At 50.4% G+C, this 21,063-nt stretch overlaps 2 protein-coding genes across 2 annotated transcripts in view; one reads left to right on the top strand and one right to left on the bottom strand.

The window, feature by feature from the left end:
• The first annotated feature begins 30 nt into the window (after positions 1-30).
• Positions 31-11,194, top strand: slc60a2b (solute carrier family 60 member 2b). The gene is made up of 4 exons (XM_088626825.1): positions 31-584; positions 3,681-3,849; positions 6,931-7,047; positions 7,751-11,194. Exons 1-4 carry the CDS (start codon positions 312-314, stop codon positions 9,028-9,030), a joined length of 1,839 nt encoding a protein of 612 aa, XP_088482951.1. The 5' UTR covers positions 31-311; the 3' UTR covers positions 9,031-11,194.
• An 858-nt stretch (positions 11,195-12,052) lies between these two features.
• rev3l (REV3 like, DNA directed polymerase zeta catalytic subunit) overlaps positions 12,053-21,063 on the bottom strand; it is a 96,774-nt gene continuing 87,763 nt past the window's right edge. The window contains exons 30-32 of the mRNA XM_088626823.1: positions 15,943-16,189; positions 14,217-14,426; positions 12,053-13,232 (exon numbers count right to left, since the gene is read on the bottom strand). Coding sequence (XP_088482949.1) covers positions 13,092-13,232; positions 14,217-14,426; positions 15,943-16,189 — 598 coding nt within the window. The 3' untranslated portion in view covers positions 12,053-13,091. The remainder of the gene's footprint in view (positions 13,233-14,216; positions 14,427-15,942; positions 16,190-21,063) is intronic.

The raw sequence follows: 21,063 nt of genomic DNA, 5'->3' as shown, positions 1-21,063 counted from the left end.
TGTGACACCTTCGCACTTCCGTCCCTGTGCCGAGCCGAGCTGCCCTGTCGGTTCGCCCCGGTACCTGACCCACCCCCTCCCCCCGGGAGCCAGGCGAGCCGTCAGGCGGATCCGCAGCGCCTCGGAAGCCACCTCGGGGGAGAACCACGGCCCTCACAGACGGGGGGGGGACGAAACAAAAAAAGAAAAGGACCGAAGCCTTTAGCGGCGCGTCCAGCGGCGCCACGGGCTTTGCGTGGGTTAGCTCCCAAGTCTGAAGGGAGGGGATCTCTCCAGGGGCCCCCGCTACCCCTACCCCTCCTGCGGCCGCGATGTCCGCCGCGGCCCCCAAGAAGCAGGTCCGCTTCGCCAGGACGGAGCAGAGCGACGGCGACGGCGACAACAACGACGATCAGGAGGAGGACACGCTGTTCGACAAGCGGCAGGACGCGCAGCGGGGCTCCCCGGGCCTCCGGACGGGGGCCAGGAGGCGAGACGAGCTGGGCTCCGAGGAGGTGGCGGTGCGGGGCAGCAGGACGGGCGGCCAGGCGGGTGTCAGCCGGTGGCCCGTCACCGCCGTCCTCTGTGCCTCCTTCCTCGGCCTGGTGAGTAAGGTCCCACCTCGCTTCCTGATGGCGTTTGTGATGCCCGTGTACTCGGTGGACACCTGCCGGAGCCGGCCGGTCTGGGACACTGGGGCGGGGACTTCACTCGCACGGTGTCATGAATGTGCCCCGGTGTCGGTAGTGCCCGCAGTCCAGAGGCGGTTCTCGGGGCTGCTCTTGGGAGTGTGCAGTTAGTGCGGGTCAATGACCGCAAACCTGTCTGCCCCGGCTGCCGGCCTGTGTTCCCGTGAGTCCGATGTGTATAGTCCTTTAGGATTAACCACCCGACGTGTGTGAGGGGGTCTGACGTCTCTGAGCCGGAGACCAGAGTCCCAGGAGGCTGAAGTTCTGGTTTCGGTGTCTCTCGGCGATGTGGTCCCAGGTGCCTGCTGGTGACGCAGGGGAGAGGGTGCCGAGGAGCGGACAGATGGGTGACGAGCGCTCAATTCAATTCAGCTTTATTTGTCATTATACTTACACGGGTGCATAGTATAGCGAAAGGTGTTTCTCACGAGTCTCTCATCTGCAGTATATAAATAGAACAGCAGACAGGACAATAGACAGTAATACAACAACAGTAACAATGTAAACAACAGTATGGTGCCAGTACAGAATTGTCAGAAACTGTGCAAATACACAAGCAGAGAAAAGTATACAAACAGGACAGAAACAGTGCAAAAGTAATACGTTGATTAATAAATAGTACAACTAGTATAGTTTTAAGTACAATTTGGGTGCAACCCAGGAAAACTTCGCTGGGTTTGGGTAACAGTATCTGGGTACTGTATTCTGCAGAATACATTAGTGATAATAAGCCAGCTTTGCATTTACCCTCCAGGTGGAATGAAGTGCTTTTGACCGCTTCTAAGGGTCAGGGGTCACAGGTGAGGTCACGGTGCAGTGTCCCTGTCTGCACTCTCTAAGCAGCTGGAAGCTAGAATGGGGTTTGCCCTGAAGGTCATGGTCCAGAGCTGCCCAGCTGTAGACATGACCTCTGACAGGCCTTCCCTGCCCGAGGAAGAGGTCGGAGTGTACGTTCGTCTGCCACAGCGGAACCGTGCAGCATATGGAAATCCAGAGCTGCTGCGTATGGAAATATATACAAATTGATCACAACTGAAGTTGTACTGGCGCCTGGCTCTCATGTTTCTTCTGTAGTTTTTCCCCCCAAAATAGCCTGTCTAAGGTTGTGTGCACAAAGCCTGGCTTTGTTCCACCTGACAGTTTCAGTGCAGGTGTTTGAGTACTGTTGACAAATCCGATAAGGCCTTGTGACCAATTCAGTTTTCTCAAGTGGCACATTGGGGCCCTGGGTTCAGTTCCTGGGGTGCTGTCTGTGTGGAGTTTGCATGTTTTGCCTGGGTTCATGTGGGTTTCCTCTGTGTGCTCTGGTTTTCTCCCACAGCCCAGAGACATTTAGTCAGGAAAACTGGCCCTGGTGTGAGTGTGTCTGTGTGTGTGCCCTGCAGTGGACTGGTGTCCCATCCAGGGTGTACCCTGCCTTGCTCCCGTTGCTTGCTGGGATAGGCTGTAGCTCCTCTGCGGCCCTGTATTGGGTAGGGGTTAGGAAACAGATGGGGATATCAATCCTGGGGGAAAGATTAGGCCGGGGTTCCATATCTCTGTTGTGAGTGATTTCAGATAAAGAGGTCTGTAACAGATCTCTAAAACCCTTGTAAAAGACAACTTTGCCTCCAAGTCATGTGACCTCAGTCTCATTTTCACTTGGCCGCAGTTTCCCAGGAGCGTCTCAACACACTGTGGAATTTCAGACGCGTCCGCGGAACGCGATGGGTTTTACCACCAAGAATGGCATTAAAGATAGTGATCTGGACATAAATAATACTAACAATAGTGTCCCGCTACATCTTTCTTGCTTGGCCTCCTAATTACATGGAATATGGATAGTTAGTAAAATTGCTTGGTGTTCATGTAAATCACCTAAAGGGGAATATTTTCTATTAAACGAAAAGATTCTCAGATATTTCATTGACTAAACAGTAGGCTATTGCCAAAAAATAAATACGCTGTGGAGAGTGTGCTTTAGGTAGTACTAAAGGAGAGGATTGTGTACACCTTCCGTTGCAAAACCCCAAGTTAACAGCATATTAAAGTCAAGAGGAAGGTGAAACTGCAGCCTTGTGGATCTGTCAAGGGGAGAAAGTGACTTTGCAATTATGTTAAACTAAAGTTCTTAAGTTCTTACAATGAACAAAGCTCCTAAAACGATACCGTGAAGCAGAAAGTTTTCAGTTCACACAGTCTGTAGGTGGTCCGGGTCCTCCGGTCTGGTCTGTTGCTCTGTATCTGATCACACTATTTTGGCAACTTCCTCTGCTGAAATGGTTGATGAAAAGGCTGATAATGTGCAGTGAACAGAAGAATGGAGGCAAAATAGGAACTGTAACAATCCTGTGTCCATACTGCGCAGTTTCACTGTAGCAACAAATAACAGCACTGTCTTGAGCTTCCACGTTTGATAAGAAAGTGCAGCATTGTGTCGTGATGATTTGGCTGCCAGTGTTATACAGGAAATAAGAACGAAAGGCAAACAGTAAGAGTGTTAGGATCTGCAGTGAAATGACAGATCCTGGGTTTTGGAAGAGCTGTTCAATTAAAAAAAAAACAGTTCAGTTTTTGGACGGCAGAAGCCAGTAGTGGATAAAACCAAGCTCTTTCCCTAATCACAATTTGAACAGATGTGAAACACTGGGCGAAAACCCTTCAGAATGAGAATGCCTCTTGTACAGAGTGGGGTGATCTCAGATACGTTGTGGTTTTGAATTGTTGGTCACACACACACACAGCTTTTCAGTAATTGCCGATCGTGTGACCGGTGCACAGCTGAGTTCACTGTGACCACAGTGTCCTAACTCACTCACTGCTGAAGAGAACACTTTATATGGTAACTGAGCAGAGCTAGTGACACTTGGTTGTATGTCAGTATTCTTCTGCCATCCAAGGATCCTGTTCTGGTTCTGATGTGGCTTTGAGATTGAAGAGTACTGGCTGATACCTGCTCTATAGCCAGAAGGATCTAAACAGCGGTTGGAAATGAGACTTGACCTCGGCCTGTCCTCTGGTGGTGTGTTGTAGGGGATGAGCATTGCAGTGCTTGGCCCCACCCTTGAAGACCTGGCCATCAATGTGAACAAGAACATAAGCAACATCTCCTACATCTTCGTGGGCCGAGCCCTGGGCTACATCGGGGGCTCTGTGGTGGCGGGGGTCCTCTTCGACTGCGTGAACCACTACCTGCTGCTAGGTAAGCCCGCAGCCCCCTCTTGCCTGCCCCTGTCCTCCGGCCACGGCCTGGCGCCCCGCGGGCGGTGTGGGAGCGGGCAGGGCGGGCAGGGTCCAGCTCGGGGCATGAGCTGCCATGCCCGCGCCAGCAGAGTCAGGCCCCTTTAGCCAAGCTGCCATCTGCGCTCTCGGGGTGAGGCGCTTCCTTGTGCCCCTGGGCCTGCTGGGAGAGGTGAGTATCCCCACTGTGCAGGAGCTCTTCCTGCTCGCACGCATGCACACTCACTCACGCACTCACTGACACTCACACACACACACACAGAGACTTACACACTCACTGACACAGGCACACACACACACTCACTGACACACACACACAGAGACTTACACACTCTCACACAGGCACACACACACACTCACTGACACTCACACACACACACAGAGACTTACACACTCTCACACAGACACACACACACACAGAGACTTACACACTCTCACACAGACACACACACACTCACTGACACACACACACACACACACAGAGACTTACACACTCTCACACAGGCACACACACACACTCACTGACACTCACACACACACACAGAGACTTACACACTCTCACACAGACACACACACACAGAGACTTACACACTCTCACACAGACACACACACACTCACTGTCACACACACACACAGAGACTTACACACTCTCACACAGACACACACACTCACTGACACTCACACACACACACAGAGACTTACACACTCTCACACAGACACACACACACACTCACTGACACACACACACACAGAGACTTACACATTCTCACACAGACACACACACACACTCACACTCTCACACAGGCACACACACACACACTCACTGACACACACACACACAGAGACTTACACACTCTCACACAGGCACACACACACACTCACTGACACTCACACACACACACACAGACTTACACACTCTCACACAGACACACACACACACACTCACTCTCACATTCTCACACACTCACTGACACTCACACACACACACAGAGACTTACACACTCTCACACAGAGACACACACACACTCACGCTCACATTCTCACGCACTCACTGACACTCACACACACACACAGAGACTTACACACTCTCACACAGACACACACACTCACACTCTCACTCTCTCACGCACTGACTGACACTCACACACACACACAGAGACTTACACACTCACTGACACAGGCACACACACACACTCACTGACACACACACACAGAGACTTACACACTCTCACACAGACACACACACACACTCACGCTCACATTCTCACGCACTCACTGACACTCACACACACACAGACTTACACACTCTCACACAGGCACACACACACTCTCACACAGGCACACACACACACTCACACTCACATTCTCACGCACTCACTGACACACACACACAGAGACTTACACACTCTCACACAGGCACACACACACACTCACTGACACACACACACACAGAGACTTACACACTCTCACACAGACACACACTCACTGACACTCACACACACACACAGAGACTTACACACTCTCACACAGACACACACACACACTCACACACACACACAGAGACTTACACACTCTCACACAGGCACACACTCACACTCTCACACTCACACACACACACAGAGACTTACACACTCTCACACAGGCACACACACACACTCACACTCTCACTCTCACACACACACACACGCTCACATTCTCACACTCACACTCTCACACAATTCAGTTCAGTTAGATTCAATTCAATTCAAGGTGCTTTATTAGCATGACCGATGGGTACAATCAGTGTTGCCAAAGCAAATAAAAATTATAAAATTCACATGAAACAAGACAAAAAATAAAAGTAAAATAAAATCTACAGACGTATTACAGACATTTACAACAAAGACATATCATAAAATATTGACATATACTGTAGACAGATGGAGCATCATTGGGAGACAGACTCACTGTTCCTCAGGCTGGGACAGGAGATCACATACTGGACTGCCAGTTCAACTGAGTTCCCCCCTCCCTCTCCCAGTAGGATTGGGCCCATTGTGGTTCTGGCAGGTGTGGGAACTCTGGGATTAGATTTCTGAATTTGGGGAAGAATGTTTCTCTAATCCCAGAGTATCTGTCACAGTGCAGTAGGAAGTGCACCTCTGTCTCTATTTTTCCCTGCTGGCAGTGGGAGCACAGCCTGTCCTCTCTGGGCAGCCAGGTCTGCCTGTGTCCGGTGTGTGTGTCCAGTCTGTGGTCACTGAGCCTGTCCTCTCTGGGCAGCCAGGTCTGCCTGTGTCACCAGTTTCTATGACTGTAGAAGTGGTCACTGAGCCTGTACTTCGTCAGGGTCTGTTTCTTTTTGTTGTTTCTTACCTTGGTCAAATATTCAGCTAGTGTGTATTGTCTGTTTAGGGTCCTGTAGCATTCCAGTTTGTTGTGTTTGTGTGTGTGTCCCAGTGTGTGAGATATTGCTCTCTCAAACGCGCGCACACACACACGCACACACTCTTTTTATCTCTCTCTCGCACACAGAGACACTCACACTCTCTCTCTCACACACCCACACACTCTTGCACACACTCTCCCTCACACACACACACACACACACACACTGCTTGTGTAGTGAGGCTGAAGTTATCGTACTGTAAGCTGCCTCCACCGTACTGTCACAGTTCATTGGAAGGGGTACTTTCAGCTAAGACAGTTCAACATGTCGGCTCTGCCTTCTGCTGAGGAAACAGATATAATTCCTCTAGCTACTAGGGACTCCAGTTGCACCCTGTAAAGAAATGTAGCCGGTACCATGACAACGTCATGTAGTGTAGTCGTTCCTTTTTTGAGGAGAGTAAGAGTTCGTATTGGATGCTGTCTTTCATCCATAAGACTCGGAACTAAAGCAGGGCCTAGCCGGACCGGGTTATAATTCAGGAACTTCTTCATTGCATGCATGATGAGGAAAAGGTGTTCATATGTACCGTAGTATCGTACCCCAGTAATAGAAAGCGGAACGGGGACGTCTCTGCTCCAGACACAGAAGGACACTCTCATTTTTCCCCTTCAGGGTTCTCAATGCTGGCCACTGCCTTTGGGATGTTCGCAGTCCCTTTCTGCAAAAAGCCATTGCTGCTGACGGCTTTGATGTGCAGTGTGGGAGTCTCCATGGGCTTCCTAGATACAGGTGGGTGGCCGTTTGCTTCCCGGACTTCGCTTTCGAATGGATATCGTTCGGTCTGAAGTGAAATGTAATACTGTCCTGAGGCGAGCTTTAAATGAAGATACTTGATTCAGTTTTATTCATTGTCCAAAGTTTTTAGTGAACAAGGAAGTAATTCAGTTTCGAGTGTACTGTACAGAAAGTACAGTTTTATTGAAGAGAAAGCTCTGTATTCTACAAAGTGGATGAGACATTTTCTTGACTTTTTTAGAATTCATTATTAGTTTTAGAAGTGGCCTGTTCGTTGTGTCACCTGCCAGAACTGTTATTCTGTGGCATTTGAGGTTAATCAGGTGTAAGAGGTTGACGTGATTAGAATTTTCTAGGCAGTGCTTTTATTAAGGGAGAAGCATTAAAAAGCCAGAAGAGAGGCAGACGGCACAGGCGCCACCCAGTTAAGGGCTAGGAGTTCCCCCGCTGGCTGTAGAATTGGGTCTTGCTGTACAAGGACAGCCGGGGAGCAAGCCAAGGCTGGTAACATGAGCAGGACATCGAAAGTGTCGGAAACACCCGGTGGCTGTTTGCAGTCTTCAGCCCCACTGTCCCTTGACACCTGGTCAGGGTAAGGTCCTGTTTCCAGTTCAGCCCCGAACGAACTGTTGTTTTCTGTAGCCGGTGAGCCTGTGTGGGGAGGACGGACTTCTAACGCCAGCGTTTTCTCCGCCAGGCGGCAACGTCCTGATCCTCAGCACCTGGGGCGCCCAGTCCGGGCCTCACATGCAGGCCCTGCACTTCAGCTTTGCCGCGGGCGCCGTCGTCTCCCCGGTGCTGGCCAAGCTGCTGCTGGGCGCGGCGCCCCCCGCGGGGAGGAACGTGAGCGCGGGCGCGGCCCCCCACGCCGCCGGCCACGTTTCCAAGGCGCTGAGCCCGCCTCTCGGGTTCGCTCAAGGCCGGGGCGGCTCCCTCAAGTCCACGTGGGCCTACACGGTGATCGGCATCTTTGTCCTGCTGGTCTCCCTCTTCTTCCTCATCCTGTACTCCAGGAGCAGCCCCTCCCGCGAGAGAGCCAAGGCGTCCTCGGAGACGCGGGTCGTGTCCAGGCATCACAACGCCCTTATCCTGCTGCTGTTCTTCTTCTTCTTCTGCTACGTGGGGGCCGAGGTGGCCTACGGCTCGTTCATCTTCACCTACGCCAAGGACTTTGTCGGCATGGATAAGAGCGAAGCTGCCGGCCTCAACTCCGTCTTCTGGGCCACCTTCGCCGCCGTCCGCGGCCTGGCCATCTTCTTCGCGGCCTGCCTGCCCCCGGGCGCCATGATCCTGCTGAGCCTGGTGGGCTGCACGGTCTCCTCCCTCTTTCTCACCCTCTTCAGCAGGAGCAGGGCCGCCCTGTGGGCTGGCAGCGCCGTGTACGGCGCCTCCATGGCCACCACGTTCCCCAGCGGCATCTCGTGGGTGGAGCAGTACACCACGGTGACGGGCCGCTCGGCGGCGGTCTTCGTCGTGGGGGCGGCCCTCGGGGAGATGGTCATCCCGGCGGTGGTGGGCTTCCTGCTGGGGCAGACGCGGGAGCTCCCGGTGCTGATGTACACCGCCCTGGGCACCTCCACCATGACGGCCATCATCTTCCCGGTGATGTACAAGCTGGCCACCTCCCAGGCCGCGGTGGGCCGGAAGCCGCGGGAGGGGGGCCGCGCCGGGGACGACGGCGAAGACCGGAAGGCCCTGCTGGACTCGGGAGCCAACGAGGAGGAAGACGAGGACGGGGAGGAGGAGGGGGACGAGGCCGAGCAGTGGAACGATGCCGACTTTGAGGTGATCGAGATGGACGACGCCGGCCTCGTGGGCTCGCCCCCGCCTGCGTCTGCGGGAGCCGGCGGCGCCGCCGCCGCCCCCCCAGCTTCTCCCTCTCACCCCGCCGGCCGCGGGTCGCCCTCGCCGGCCTTCCCGGCGGGATCGCCCAGACGGAAACTGCTGCTCAGCCTGGACCGCGAAAAGAAGGACTGAGCGCCCTTCCCCCTGCTGCCCCGCGGGACGGAAACCCGGCGCTAGTCAGCCGTGCCAGCTGGGAACGGGCGGGGGCTGGCTGGCTCCCGTGAGCCGTGCTCGTTGTCCATGCTGCATGCATTCAAGCTCCAGATGTTCCCCGGGATGTCTCGCCGACGGTCGGGCTGTTTTCCTTTTTTCGGTTGCGAAGGATGAGAAGCGTGTCACAAGACTGCTGTTTTTTTTGAGTGCCTAATCCATCCGAGGGCAGGAAGCCAGTTGCTCAGGGTGGGGCTGGAGCCTGTCTTGGAAGCCCAGGGCGTGAGGCGAACCACACTTCACATTACACACATCAGTCCACAGCCGGGCACAGGGGCCATTCAGGGAGACCATGCTCTAGACTGGCAGGAAGCCATGAAGGAAGAACATGCACACTCCACACGGAAGGCACCCCAGCCCAGAATCCAAGAGCTGTGAGGCAGTGATCACCACCATGCCAGAGAGCTGCAATTGTGGGGTCAATGCCTTTTTGTGACTTTTAAAATGAGTGATATTCATTATGATTTTCATTGCCATGATTATGAGCCCGTAGTTGTGTAGCGGAGACCATCAGTGGTGTAGTGAAGCAAGACATTATAGCACTTTCTGAGCCCCTGTTCACATACATCTTTCCCATTTCTTGCTTTTCGAGGTGATACATTTCCTTCAGTCCTTCATCTTGAAAGGGTATCATCACTCCAACTCCACTCCATCCCTCCAGGAAAATGCTCATCAATACCAGCGTCAGCATTTGGTGGACGTAGCAAAAACAGCATTCACAACACATTCACGGTGGTGGATTAAACCGCAGTGATTTTCTTGGCATTGTTGGTCAGGTCAGATCGACAAGGGAGTCTGACTTTTACAGTAAGACAGATTTTAATGTGCGTCTGGTTTACAAATTACACAGCTGTAAAACGGTACTCTGAAATCAGCAGGTATTCATCAACTAATGCTTTCATGTGCTGATGCTACGTCTAAGCATTCCCATATCAGTAGCAGAGCACTGAAAGATTAACGGTGAGATCTGCAATGTATTGTCTGCCAGCACTAATTGAACCATTCAAGACATGCACTTTTAGGAAGAAATTCCTTCTGCTGAGAAGGTTGTGGCAGGAGCTAGATTGAGTGACAGTTGAGGACTACAGAGTGGAAGATGCAGAAATAAAAGGTTTGAGAACGGTCCGGCCTTTCTCTGTAAACAAGTGCGGACCATTTTGATTGATTCCAGTGTTGCTAGGTGAAAGATAATCAGCTTGGATACTACTGTGGACATACCTTTCTAAAAAAAAACTTCACTTTCTTTACTCTTCTGGACGGTACATTGGCTTGGCAGGCAGGTGAGAGAATGTGCACAATACTTATCCTATAACAGCATGCTATTCTGACTGGCTGGGCTAATGAAGGACTCAGCTGGGGGGGGTGCAATTGTGTTGCTGGACAGGTCTCTGATAGACAAGAAGTAAGATAAAAGTTGGTTTTGGGTGGTGGCAATTCCCATTTTTAAACAGATGTATTGTATTGTTAATCTGTCCTAAGGTTAGTGGCATCACAAAAGTGCCAAAGGTTTTTGTGTGTTAACTGTTTCAACAACATCCTGTTTCATAGAAATTAATTTCATCTGAGTGACGGGGAAAGGCAAAAATCAGTAAAAATGACTGCATATAACAGGCGAAACTGCAGTTATGAAACGGGCCTTTCTCCGTTAAATCAGAATTCAAGAAAATTTTGGAATGTCGTGAAATCCTTTTAGAGGTTTCTGTTAATGTGGTGTGTTGTGCTACTTAAAAAAAATGCAGACGACTCAAGGATAGCTGTGGTATCTTTGTTAACAATGGAAAATGGCATTTTCCCCATACAGAACCACCTGTATGAAACTAGGGTAGCGAAGAGTTCCTGTTTAATGTAGAAGTACCACAAATCAAGACCTGTTTTAGATTCTAAAATGCTCTTTTAGCCCTTTGCCTTGTTACCGAGATCTAGTGATGTTCAAGCCAAGAGGGTCAGAAGGCAAAAGTGGCCATATAAGAGAATGATTTTGTTTCAACATTTAAAAGTGTGTAATTCCTTTCAATTTTTACTGTCTTGATGAGGACAGTAGATGATGACATCTCAGATTGTTTATGTAATAAACCTATTTCTAAAACCCCGGTCTCAGTCCATCCATCCATCCATCTTCACTCTGCTTCTCCCAGTGAGGGTCGTGGCTGCAGCAGGCCGAGTGGATCAGCCCAGACTCTCCTGTCCCCAGCACCAGATTCCAGCTCCTCCTGGGAGATCCCCAGGTGGTCCCAGGCCAGCCCAGAGATACTGTCCATCCCTCCGGCGTGTCCTGGGTCTGCCACAGGGTCTCCGCCCCGTGGGACGAGCCCAGAACAGCTCCCGCGGAAGCCGACTGGGGAAGCATCCCAGTGAGATGCCCAAAACACCTCAGCTGGCTCCTCTCGCTCTCGAAGAGCAGCATCTCTGCTCCGAGGCTCTCCCGCATTGCTGAGCTCCTCACCCCGGCCCGCAGAGTCAGCCCAGCAGCCCTGCGGAGAAACCTCATTTCCGCCGCTTGTATCCGTGATCTCGTTCCGTCGGTCGATACCCACAGCTCACGGTCGGAGGTGGGGACGGGGACGTAGATCGACCGGTAAACCAAGAGCTTCGTCTTCAAACGCGGCTCCTGCTTCACCACCGCAGACCAGTACGGTGCCCGCTGACCCGCAGACGCTGCCCTGCTCCGCATTTCGATCTCCAAGAATCGCGTATAAAAGACAAGATCCCTCCACTTGTGTCCTGGGCAGTGCCGTGATCACCAAACTGCATCATTCCAGGGCTTTATTACAACCCAGACATCCTGAATCGTACCAGGTGATTAGAAGCACATTTCAGAGGCATCTGAACATTGAAAACCTTGTATCACGTCTTCGTCTGGAGCTCCAGTGAAGCAACGCAGGTACCCGGCAAAGTGCTATGGGCATGCCAAAGGGACAAAAAATAAAGATCAATGAAAACAATATTTCATACATTGAGTTTTATTAAATTGTCTGATGATTTACACCTCCACCCACAGTAATATCAATTTTTAAAAAAACTGAGTCACAGTTCCTTCATTTTTTATACAGTTATACAAATACACATTGTGTGTACAATTGTTTGGCAAATTGTATAATCAGTCTTTACATAGGTAGGGAACACTTACTGTTGAGCATATAGAAAGCATTAGAAATGTGTGTACAAAACAAATATGCACAAAGAAATAATATATACTCTTGCCATAAATTATCAAAATACAGTATTGCAACAGTCCCAGAAGCTTTTGAAAACTTAGACACTTGCTCTTCTGCCCACTATCCCATAGGCGTGCCATGGGATTCAGAGAGTTTGAGGACTATTTTTGCAGAAATACATAAATAAAACAATCCTTTTCAGGCAGAAAAAAATGAATGAAGACACATACACATTGCACCCGGAAACAGAGATAAAAAAAATCTTTTTTTTTTCTTTAGTCTGGTGCACATGAATTCATCAGCCACTTTACAAGGAAAGGATTTCTTATTTACAAAAGTTTCGCATTTCTATAAAAAGAAATTGTTTTTAAACAGTGGTTAATTTGTCTGCCTTGGGTTAGAAGGTGCTCAATAGAGGTTTTGCATTTACAAATGCTACAGCGCATAAAAAACAACATGGCGAAGACCAACATGTCCCCTTCTGTTTCGACAGTGACTACGATGCCTTCGGAAGACGACATGAAGCGTCTTCGTATTGGCTTGGAAAAGGCTAGCCGTTTACTTACAGTAATTAGCAGCTGGTTACATGGTCAGTTTATCAGAACAAGGGCAGCTTACGCCTCCAGAGCTCCTTCGAAGTTTCTTTCCAGTGGCCAGCCCCAAGCTAGTGCCTACGAGAGGTGGCGGAGACATTACGATCGAGTCCTAGTCATAACCACAGCGACGACAAAATACTTAACCCAATGGGGTTAAACCAGAGCACCATGGAGAACGTGTGGAGGGCGTCGGAGACCGAGGAGGTTTAGCACCAACGGGGGGCGGGGTGGCTCAGAACTGGTCGAGCAGCCGCCGCAGGTACGGCGCCTTGGACAGCTGGCGGCTCACCCTGGACAGCTTGTACAGGACGGGGCAGTCGAGAGAGACGCACTGCAGCTGCCGCTCCGCCCCGCCCGTGCAGGACCTGCAGATCTGAAATGAGAAGGTCGGTCAGCCGCCTCCTGTACCACCCCCCCCCCCCCCACCGGGTTCGAGTCCGGGGGGGTCCGAAGGCGGAGGGCCCGCGTGACGGAACGCTTTCGTCTTCCCATCTCTAGATCCTTGCAATGTTTATTGTGTCGGTCTGTTCATGTCACAGAGCTACTTCTGAAGCCCCGGGCTCAATCCATTCCGTTGGACTGCGCCTCCAGAGCGCCCTGAATCTCCCTACACGGCTTCCAAGGACCTGAAGCCAGTGACCCTGACCCTACCCTGTTTCCTGGCGGCACAGTCCTGCACACAACTGGCGTTTATAACAGCACAGGACAGGAAGGGGAGGTTATTTCTCTCCAGCCGAGGCTACGACTTTGGGCTCAGCGGTCTGTCAAGAGAACGCGCATCGTAAGGATGGAGGACTTATTCTGGGTTCCGGATACACTGTCTGAGGCACCGTCTCGAACAGACTCTTAAGAACGTAGATCAGGTTCTTCAGCGGCAACGGAAGGGTGTTGCAACTCCCTGTACCACAAGCAAGTGATAATGGCAGCACTCTTTTGTTAATCAGGATGGCACAGGACCTACTGTTGTTAAAACGAGTGCTCTCGCCGAAGAACAATGTCACTATCACTAATACAGGCCAGGCAGGTGGGAACCTGAGACCTGGATGGGGGAACATGGGACAGTGACACGGGTACACTCGCACAACATGTACACGTCCTTCCCCCCAAGCCCGAGGAGTTAACGGTGTCCCTATATATTTCCCAGCTACCCCAGACGGGTTCCCATCTATCCCAGCATGCACTCCTGGGGCTGACATCACCCGCCCTGTTGCTCGTCCTCTCAGCGCCCCATCTCTGCCTGGTTACATACCGGTAACGGGGTAGTAATGATGAGAGACAGCAGAGAGGGGATCCCAGTGCAGCCGTGCGCGCAGAGCGACACGGGGCGGCGGCGGCAGGTTGCCATGGCGACCCTGACCTTGAGCAGCTGCTCCTGCTGGCGCTCCCAGTGACGCACGTCCTGGCTCAGCGTGACGGCCACGCGCTGGGGCTCGGCCCGGCAGCGGCTGCACACCCCCAGCTGCGTCAGCTCGTCGCACACGGGGCAGTGCAGCGTGGTGAAGTACTGCGAGATGGTGCCCTTGCGCCCGGCCTCCTCGCCGCCCGCCGCCGAGCCTGCCTTCTGCACCTGCGGGGCGGAGCACCGGCGGAGGGTGAGGCGCGGGCGGGGCACAGGCCGCGAGAGCAACACGCAGGGCGCCGCACCCCCCCCTCCTCACTGCTGCTGCCAGTCGGGACACGGAGGCAGAACCGTGGGCTTCTGAATGAATTATGATCCTGCCCCCGCTGGAGCCCCGAATGGGCTTCCGGATGAATTATGAGTTAAAAACGCCGACCAGCTCTCGCAAACTCGGGGACGCTTCTCTGAGCAGTGTGGTCGCTATCTCGCTGTTGTGACGGGAGCGGGTTCTTTTTTTACAGCGCTTTGCTCTCAGCGCAGTTTTCCTGCTTGATGTCAGATTAGAAATCTTCCTAAATAAAGTAGTAATACAGCAGGAAATGCATTTTAGTGAAATATGCTGCATTGGTTAACAGCTAAAAACACTAAAATGGACAATTAATCAATGACAAAAGTACTAAATATTAAGTTAATTAACTAAAGAGTGAGAGCCCACCATGTATTTCAGTAAGATTACAAGATCAAAGTAATTCATCTTTAAAAAGGCTATCAAATGGTTTGATTAAGTAAAATCAAAGCGGAATGTTACACAGCAAATGGTACGTGAATACTTTCATTCGTGTATTGAAATGGATTGGGCGATATAAGTTTTATTACAAACTGCACATTTTTAAAATGGTCATTTTCTTTTAATCCATAAGAATCTCCTACCTTGTCTTCGCAGTCACACCCTTCAGACTCCAGACAGGCCACGGTGTGGAAGAACTACGAGTACTCATGTAAACGAGTGCAATACTGTGACACATACGGCCTGCTCGCTAATTATGTTCAATAATACCCCTGGGTGACACCCCTACTCTTTTCGAGAAACGCCCTGGGATTGTTAATGACCACAGAGAGTCGGGATCTTCGATTTTACTGTGCCTTTTATGACCGTATAGTGTCCCCGTCACTATATATTAAGACCCACACAGACCGCAGGGTGAGCGCCCCCTACTGGTCCCACTAACACCTCTTCCAGCAGCAGCCTCAGCTTTCCCAGGAGGTCTCCATCCAGGTATTGACCAGGCTCACACCTGCTGAGCTCCAGTGGGCTGCCAGCTGTGAGCTGCAGGGTGCTGTTCTTGAGTCAAAGCCAACATTTAATAGCTATTCCTGCCGGTCACTGACCGATCTCACAATCCTGTCGACCAAGCTGTCCAGTCATTCTGATGCTAAAGATCCAGATTCATTCCGATAAGGATCAGAAAGGGGCTTTAAACAGGGAACAACCGAGAGCAGCTAAGTATTTCATGTCACACTGCCACCTGGTGGCCTAATGAGCAATAACAGACACCGTGTCCGGTTGCAAAGCAGCAGTGCAGCACTCCCTACGCAGAAATCACCAGCTGGAAAGTGTGCTTTTAAGAGGTCCCCTCCCTTAGCCACATCTTCAACGTGAACTATGACGTGTTTTTACAGCCCCGGTAAGAGGCAAGAGAGCTGCCCGTCTGCCCGACGGGCCGGGGCGGAGAGGCTGGCTCACCCTGGGCAGCTCCTGGTACCAGCTGAAGACGTCCACGCCGATCAGCGCGAAGACGCGCTCCAGCGGGGGCAGGATCTGCTTGCTGATGTAGTAGGTGGCGTTGAGCCGCAGGCCGGGGTCCTGCAGCACCTCGACGGGCCGGCGCACCAGCTGGATGAGGGGCACCCCGGGGAGCCCGTACACCACCACGTAGGGCACGCGCTCCCCCACCCGCGGCTCCAGCCGCCGGTCGTAGGCCAGCATGCGCCTGCAGCGGAGGAGAGAGACGGGGGCGCCGCGTCAGCGGGCGACAGACACGCTCTACCACACTGGACACCTGACAGGTGGGCAGGGCTGGGGCCCCGGGTTCAATTCTGGACCTGGGGGGGTGCTGTCTGCCTGTCCTCCCTGTGTTTGTGTGGGTTTCCTCTGGGAGCCCCTGTTTCCTCCCACAGTCCCAAAGCATGCTGGCGGGTTCGCTGACTACTGGGAAAACCGGCCCCGGTGGGAGTGTGTGTGCTTGTGTGCCCTGCGATGGACTGGGGTCCAGGCTGCCAGGCTGCCTTGTGCCCATTGCTTGCTGGGATAGGCCCTGGGCCACCCTGACCCCGGAGAGGCGGTAACTGAAAGTGATGTGATGTGAAGATTAATTCAGCCATGCTTGCTCAGTTGGTTGCCTGGCAACTACCTTTAATTGTACACCATACGCATATACAGTATACCGTACATCTATATTTTCTAATCTAATTTGTCATTTTTGTGAACCAATTTGTCTTCATGTGAGTGTTCAAAAATGGAATGAAAGCAGAACGATTCAACCTCTCAACGCTGACCCCACCCCCCAGCATCGTCGGCAGCCCCCCCAGCAGCCCAGCATTCCCAGCAATCCCAGCACTGCGAATCCCAGCATTCCCAGCAATCCCAGCCCGAGCTAAACCACGTCAAGTCAGGCCCGGGGCCAGCGATGACAGGAGGGGCCACGTGGAGGCTGAGCTTACAGTGCCTTGCAAAAGTATTCACCCCCCTTGGACTTTTTCACATTATATTGTGTTACAGCATGGAACCATGATGTATTTAACTGAGAGTTTCTGCCACTCATCAATGCAAAGTACTCTATAATGTCAGAGTGAAAACACAAAAAATCCAGACATTTTACTAAACTGATTAAAAATTAAAAATTAAATAATTGAATGCATAGGTATCCCCCCCCCAGAGTAAATACTTGGTAGGACCACCTTTGGCAGCAATTACAAGGGGGGTGAATACTTTTGCAAGGCACTGTTGTTACCTGGGCTCTTCTAAAACATAAAAGGGTGCCCACAGTGCCTCAGGAAGAGGGCGCACACACACAGGACTAGAGACCAGCTTCACAAAATCATATCAATCAGGATCCTGTGAAGAAAGCTTAAAACAGGTCTTCTGAATTCTAGGATTGGTGAAAACCAAATTTACATTCCAAATCCTGTTCGAGCAAAGGTCTTTGTATTCAAATCCACGTTTCACACTGTGACAGCTGAGAACGGTTTGTGTGAAGCCTCACACAGAGGAAGAAAAGGGCCTGTTTTCTGCCCCCGACATCCAGCGGATTATGCAGTGGGTGCAGAGACCACCTTGCCCCACAGGGGGGCGCTGCAGGCACGCAGTGCATACTGGAGGGGTTATATGAAACTAGACCAAGAAGCCAGAAAAGCTCGAATTGAGATCTTGCAGACGAGGGGAAGCACAGCATCTTCATTAAATTATCTGCTAGAACATCAAAGCCTTTACTTCTCCACAGTGACAAGGCTAAAGAGGAATCTCACGTAATGAGTTGGTAATTACAGAAAGCAGGAGAATGGGCATGTCATATCCTTGGAGGGCTCATGAAGATTTCTAACTACTGCCAGATTAGAAGCTCAAAGTACGAGCTGCCTTGCTTCAGGGGAACACAAGTATGAATTTACACTTGAAGGCTACACAGAAAGACCAGTCTCTCTTCAAAACGTCTGCTGCGCTGCCCGGATACAGCAGTATCAGGATTAAACCAGTCGGACAGTGCTCATAAAGCAAAGAAGCAGAAAGAAAATGTAAAATCTCGGCAAAGCTAAACCTGCAGCTCTCTCGCACTGCGGAGTGGAGAATTGAATGTGCAGTCCCATTCCTCTCCAAATGGATCTAGAAATCCGAGGACGCGGTCTCTCCACGCTTCCTGGAGGGGCAGAATGAGGACTAACAGAACTACAGTCACGCGAGCGAGGAAGCGCGCGCCGACACCTTCGTTCTGGAGAGCACGGGGAAAGGGCTCAGCCAGCTCGGACCTGAACAAAACCTTATTGAACTGTTGCTAAAACGAGACGTCGCGACGAGTAAATAATACCAAGGTGTCGTTGGTGGTGATCAGATGGCGGAAAGCGCATTTCTCTCATTTCACCTAACTAGCGTTTCACACCTCCTCGTACCATTGCTGAAGGGTGGCGTATCATCATTGAATCATTTAACCATATTATTGAATGCTGGAGATGGATCATATGATCTAGTACAGCCCACACTATACATATCCCCAAGCAGGCCGGCCAAAACTCTGTGTGATGATAGACCCACACAGGGGGAGGCGATGTCTGAGGCCATGTGTATAATGTAGAGAAGGTAACCAACATTATGAGGCGTAAGATGCCTGTCCCTAAAAGCTCTAGCTGGTGTGATAACACCTTAGCAGACACCATGGCCTCAGAGTTAATCAAAGAGAGATCATGAGACACTGCAGCTCGCACAAAGTGCAGGATCTTTGTCTGTTTCCAGAAATACCAATTTATTGGCCGCATTACCGAATCCCTCTACAGCTAAACCTTTCTGGGCGGCAGCGTGTGTGATTTCAAGCGCAGAGGTACCTAACTGAGGCCAAAAGGTCAGAATATATTCAGAAAGGCTGCCAGGGGAGTTACAGTCTTACACCTCCTTCTCTTCTGCGATACAAGGGATTCTATCCTGGAGGAGTGACGTCACTCAACCCTCCTAAAAAGGTCTCAGGATAGCCAATTCGTCTGTGCTGTTTTCAGCGATATTATGCTTTATTTTACATGGGGAGTCACCCAGACCCCCCCCCCCCCCGCAGTGCAGGAGAAGCCAACTGGACTCAATTGTTTGTGCAATGTCTGTGCCATTCAAACCAGGCCTTGTGCGTCTTCAGTTTATGTGATATGAGGCAGACAGGCTGCTAAAACCTTTGTTTTCTCATCGTAATTTAGGATAGTTTCCCATGACTTTAGCATTATACAACCTTCAAATTTGGGTAAAGCTGGATTTAAGTTTGTTCTGATGTCTTGATGTCTTCAAATTTCAAATTTTTTGTGAAAAAAAATGTAGGATGTTTTGCGTTTCACAGTTGTTTCACAGATGTGTGCTTCAATGCAGTAGTCAGCCGTACTGTGCTGTGAGGTGGACATTATATACAGTATATAGGACAGCGCTATGATAAGGTATGTATCCTCACTCCGCATAAATTTACTTCATTTCACGATTGAGTGATCGACAAGGTCTAATAGAGTAGGAACCAAATAGCACTGGCGTTTGCACAATATGGCCAAGCATTCTGTGATGAAAAGTGTAGATGCAAGCACTGCAAAACTGTCAAGATAACACAGCATCAAGATTCATAACAAGCACACGTACAAATACAACATAAACTAACTAAATACATAGCAGCTGTAACAAACACAACGTTCTCATTAACAACCGATTTACCCTTTAATGGTTACGGTAAAATAATTCATTATTCAAAGACCTTTTGGAAGCCATTCTCTACAAAATGTTAGTTAAGAGTTTATGGTGGCTGTTGCCAGGGAAATATTATCGTCTACATTTGGGAGGTGGTAGACTTTACAAAGTTGTTTTGCTGACTTGGATTAAAATACAGTCAACTCAGCACATAGTAGTGCCTGTTCAAGGACAGGCATGTATTTCAATAGCCTGGTACTTTACAACGTGTATGAGCGGTGCACAAAACGCCAACAAAACACTGATTACTTAGTCTAAGGAATGACATTCATTTCCCCAATTTCAACCCTTAAATATGCAATTGCAAACAGAATTTGAAGCTGTTCTTCACCTTTTAGAACTGCTCACAGGTACATTAATAATTGCTCTCAAGTTAAAAACATTTTTTTCAGAAAATGCAAGCCACCTTAATTCCACCTTCTGTTTTGAAAAGGATGAGATGATGGATTTTTTCCCAAGGTTGTAAATTAAGGGATTAAGGGAGTTAAGGGAAAATCGACAGCTGCCACTTGCAAGGGAGAAGACCTGTTACCCCTGGGCAGACCAAGGAAGATGTGAGCAGGTATCGTCTCAATTCCCTTTCAACATTCATCTTCTGTTCTGGTACTTTGTGGGAAGCAAAACTATAAAAGTGAAAAGATTTCTCACGGTATAGCAAGAAATAAAAAAAGTAAATGGATAAAAAAATCACTATATCCGCACAAATTACTCAAGCGGTTATGAGTAATTCTACAAATCCTTGCTTTGTTAACAGAGGTTTGGATACACTGTGGGAAGAACATTCCCAAAATCGTGACATTACTCTGTTAAAAAATGAATCTCTAATATTTTAGAAACGTCAGAAGCACAAATGCTGAAAACAAAGCGATTTTGAAACCCCTGCAGTCTTTAGTCCCTCCACAGAACTCCTCATTACAGTGCAGAAATTCTCCACAGTTTTTCCCCCCCAGAGATTTGCCTCTTGCAGTGCCAGGGGAATCGCTATAAATGTGGGCGACCCCCTCCGTACACACACCCGTCGTCTCGCACAGCTCCAGCCACGACTCCGCGGTTAACCAGAGCGGACGAGAGCCGCCGCAGGTCTGGGGAGGGCCGTCTCTGTAACGCACAGCCGTACAACGAGCGGAGGTTCTCCACCTCATTAACCTTCCACTTCACAAGCCCTTTGTGTTCTCCTTGTTCACTGGAGTCCAAGCCCAGTATCAAGATCACTTGGTGAATAGCTGCAGTCTGGGCACGTAGGTCTGTAACTATCACAGCGATTTGCAAACTCGCCACCATCAGTCAGCTATGATTGCCTTTCTTATACGTGTTCCAGCAGATTGACTATTTTAGCTCTGCTGTAAGAATGATATTCTTTCATCTTCTTCCTAATAGCGGATATTATTA

The sequence above is a fragment of the Lepisosteus platostomus genome, chromosome 3 (assembly GCF_059453375.1).
Source record: "Lepisosteus platostomus isolate fLepPlt1 chromosome 3, fLepPlt1.hap1, whole genome shotgun sequence".
NCBI lineage: Eukaryota > Metazoa > Chordata > Actinopteri > Semionotiformes > Lepisosteidae > Lepisosteus > Lepisosteus platostomus.
This window is presented reverse-complemented; position numbering and strand designations above follow the sequence as displayed.

Bases quoted from the DNA above. Each gene is read 5' to 3' on its own strand.
- slc60a2b (XM_088626825.1), top strand. From the start codon at position 312: ATGTCCGCCGCGGCCCCCAAGAAGCAGGTCCGCTTCGCCAGGACGGAG. The intron at 585-3,680 runs GTGAGTAAGGTC...GGTGTGTTGTAG, and splicing joins GTGCCTCCTTCCTCGGCCTG to GGGATGAGCATTGCAGTGCT. The intron at 7,048-7,750 runs GTGGGTGGCCGT...TTTCTCCGCCAG, and splicing joins CATGGGCTTCCTAGATACAG to GCGGCAACGTCCTGATCCTC.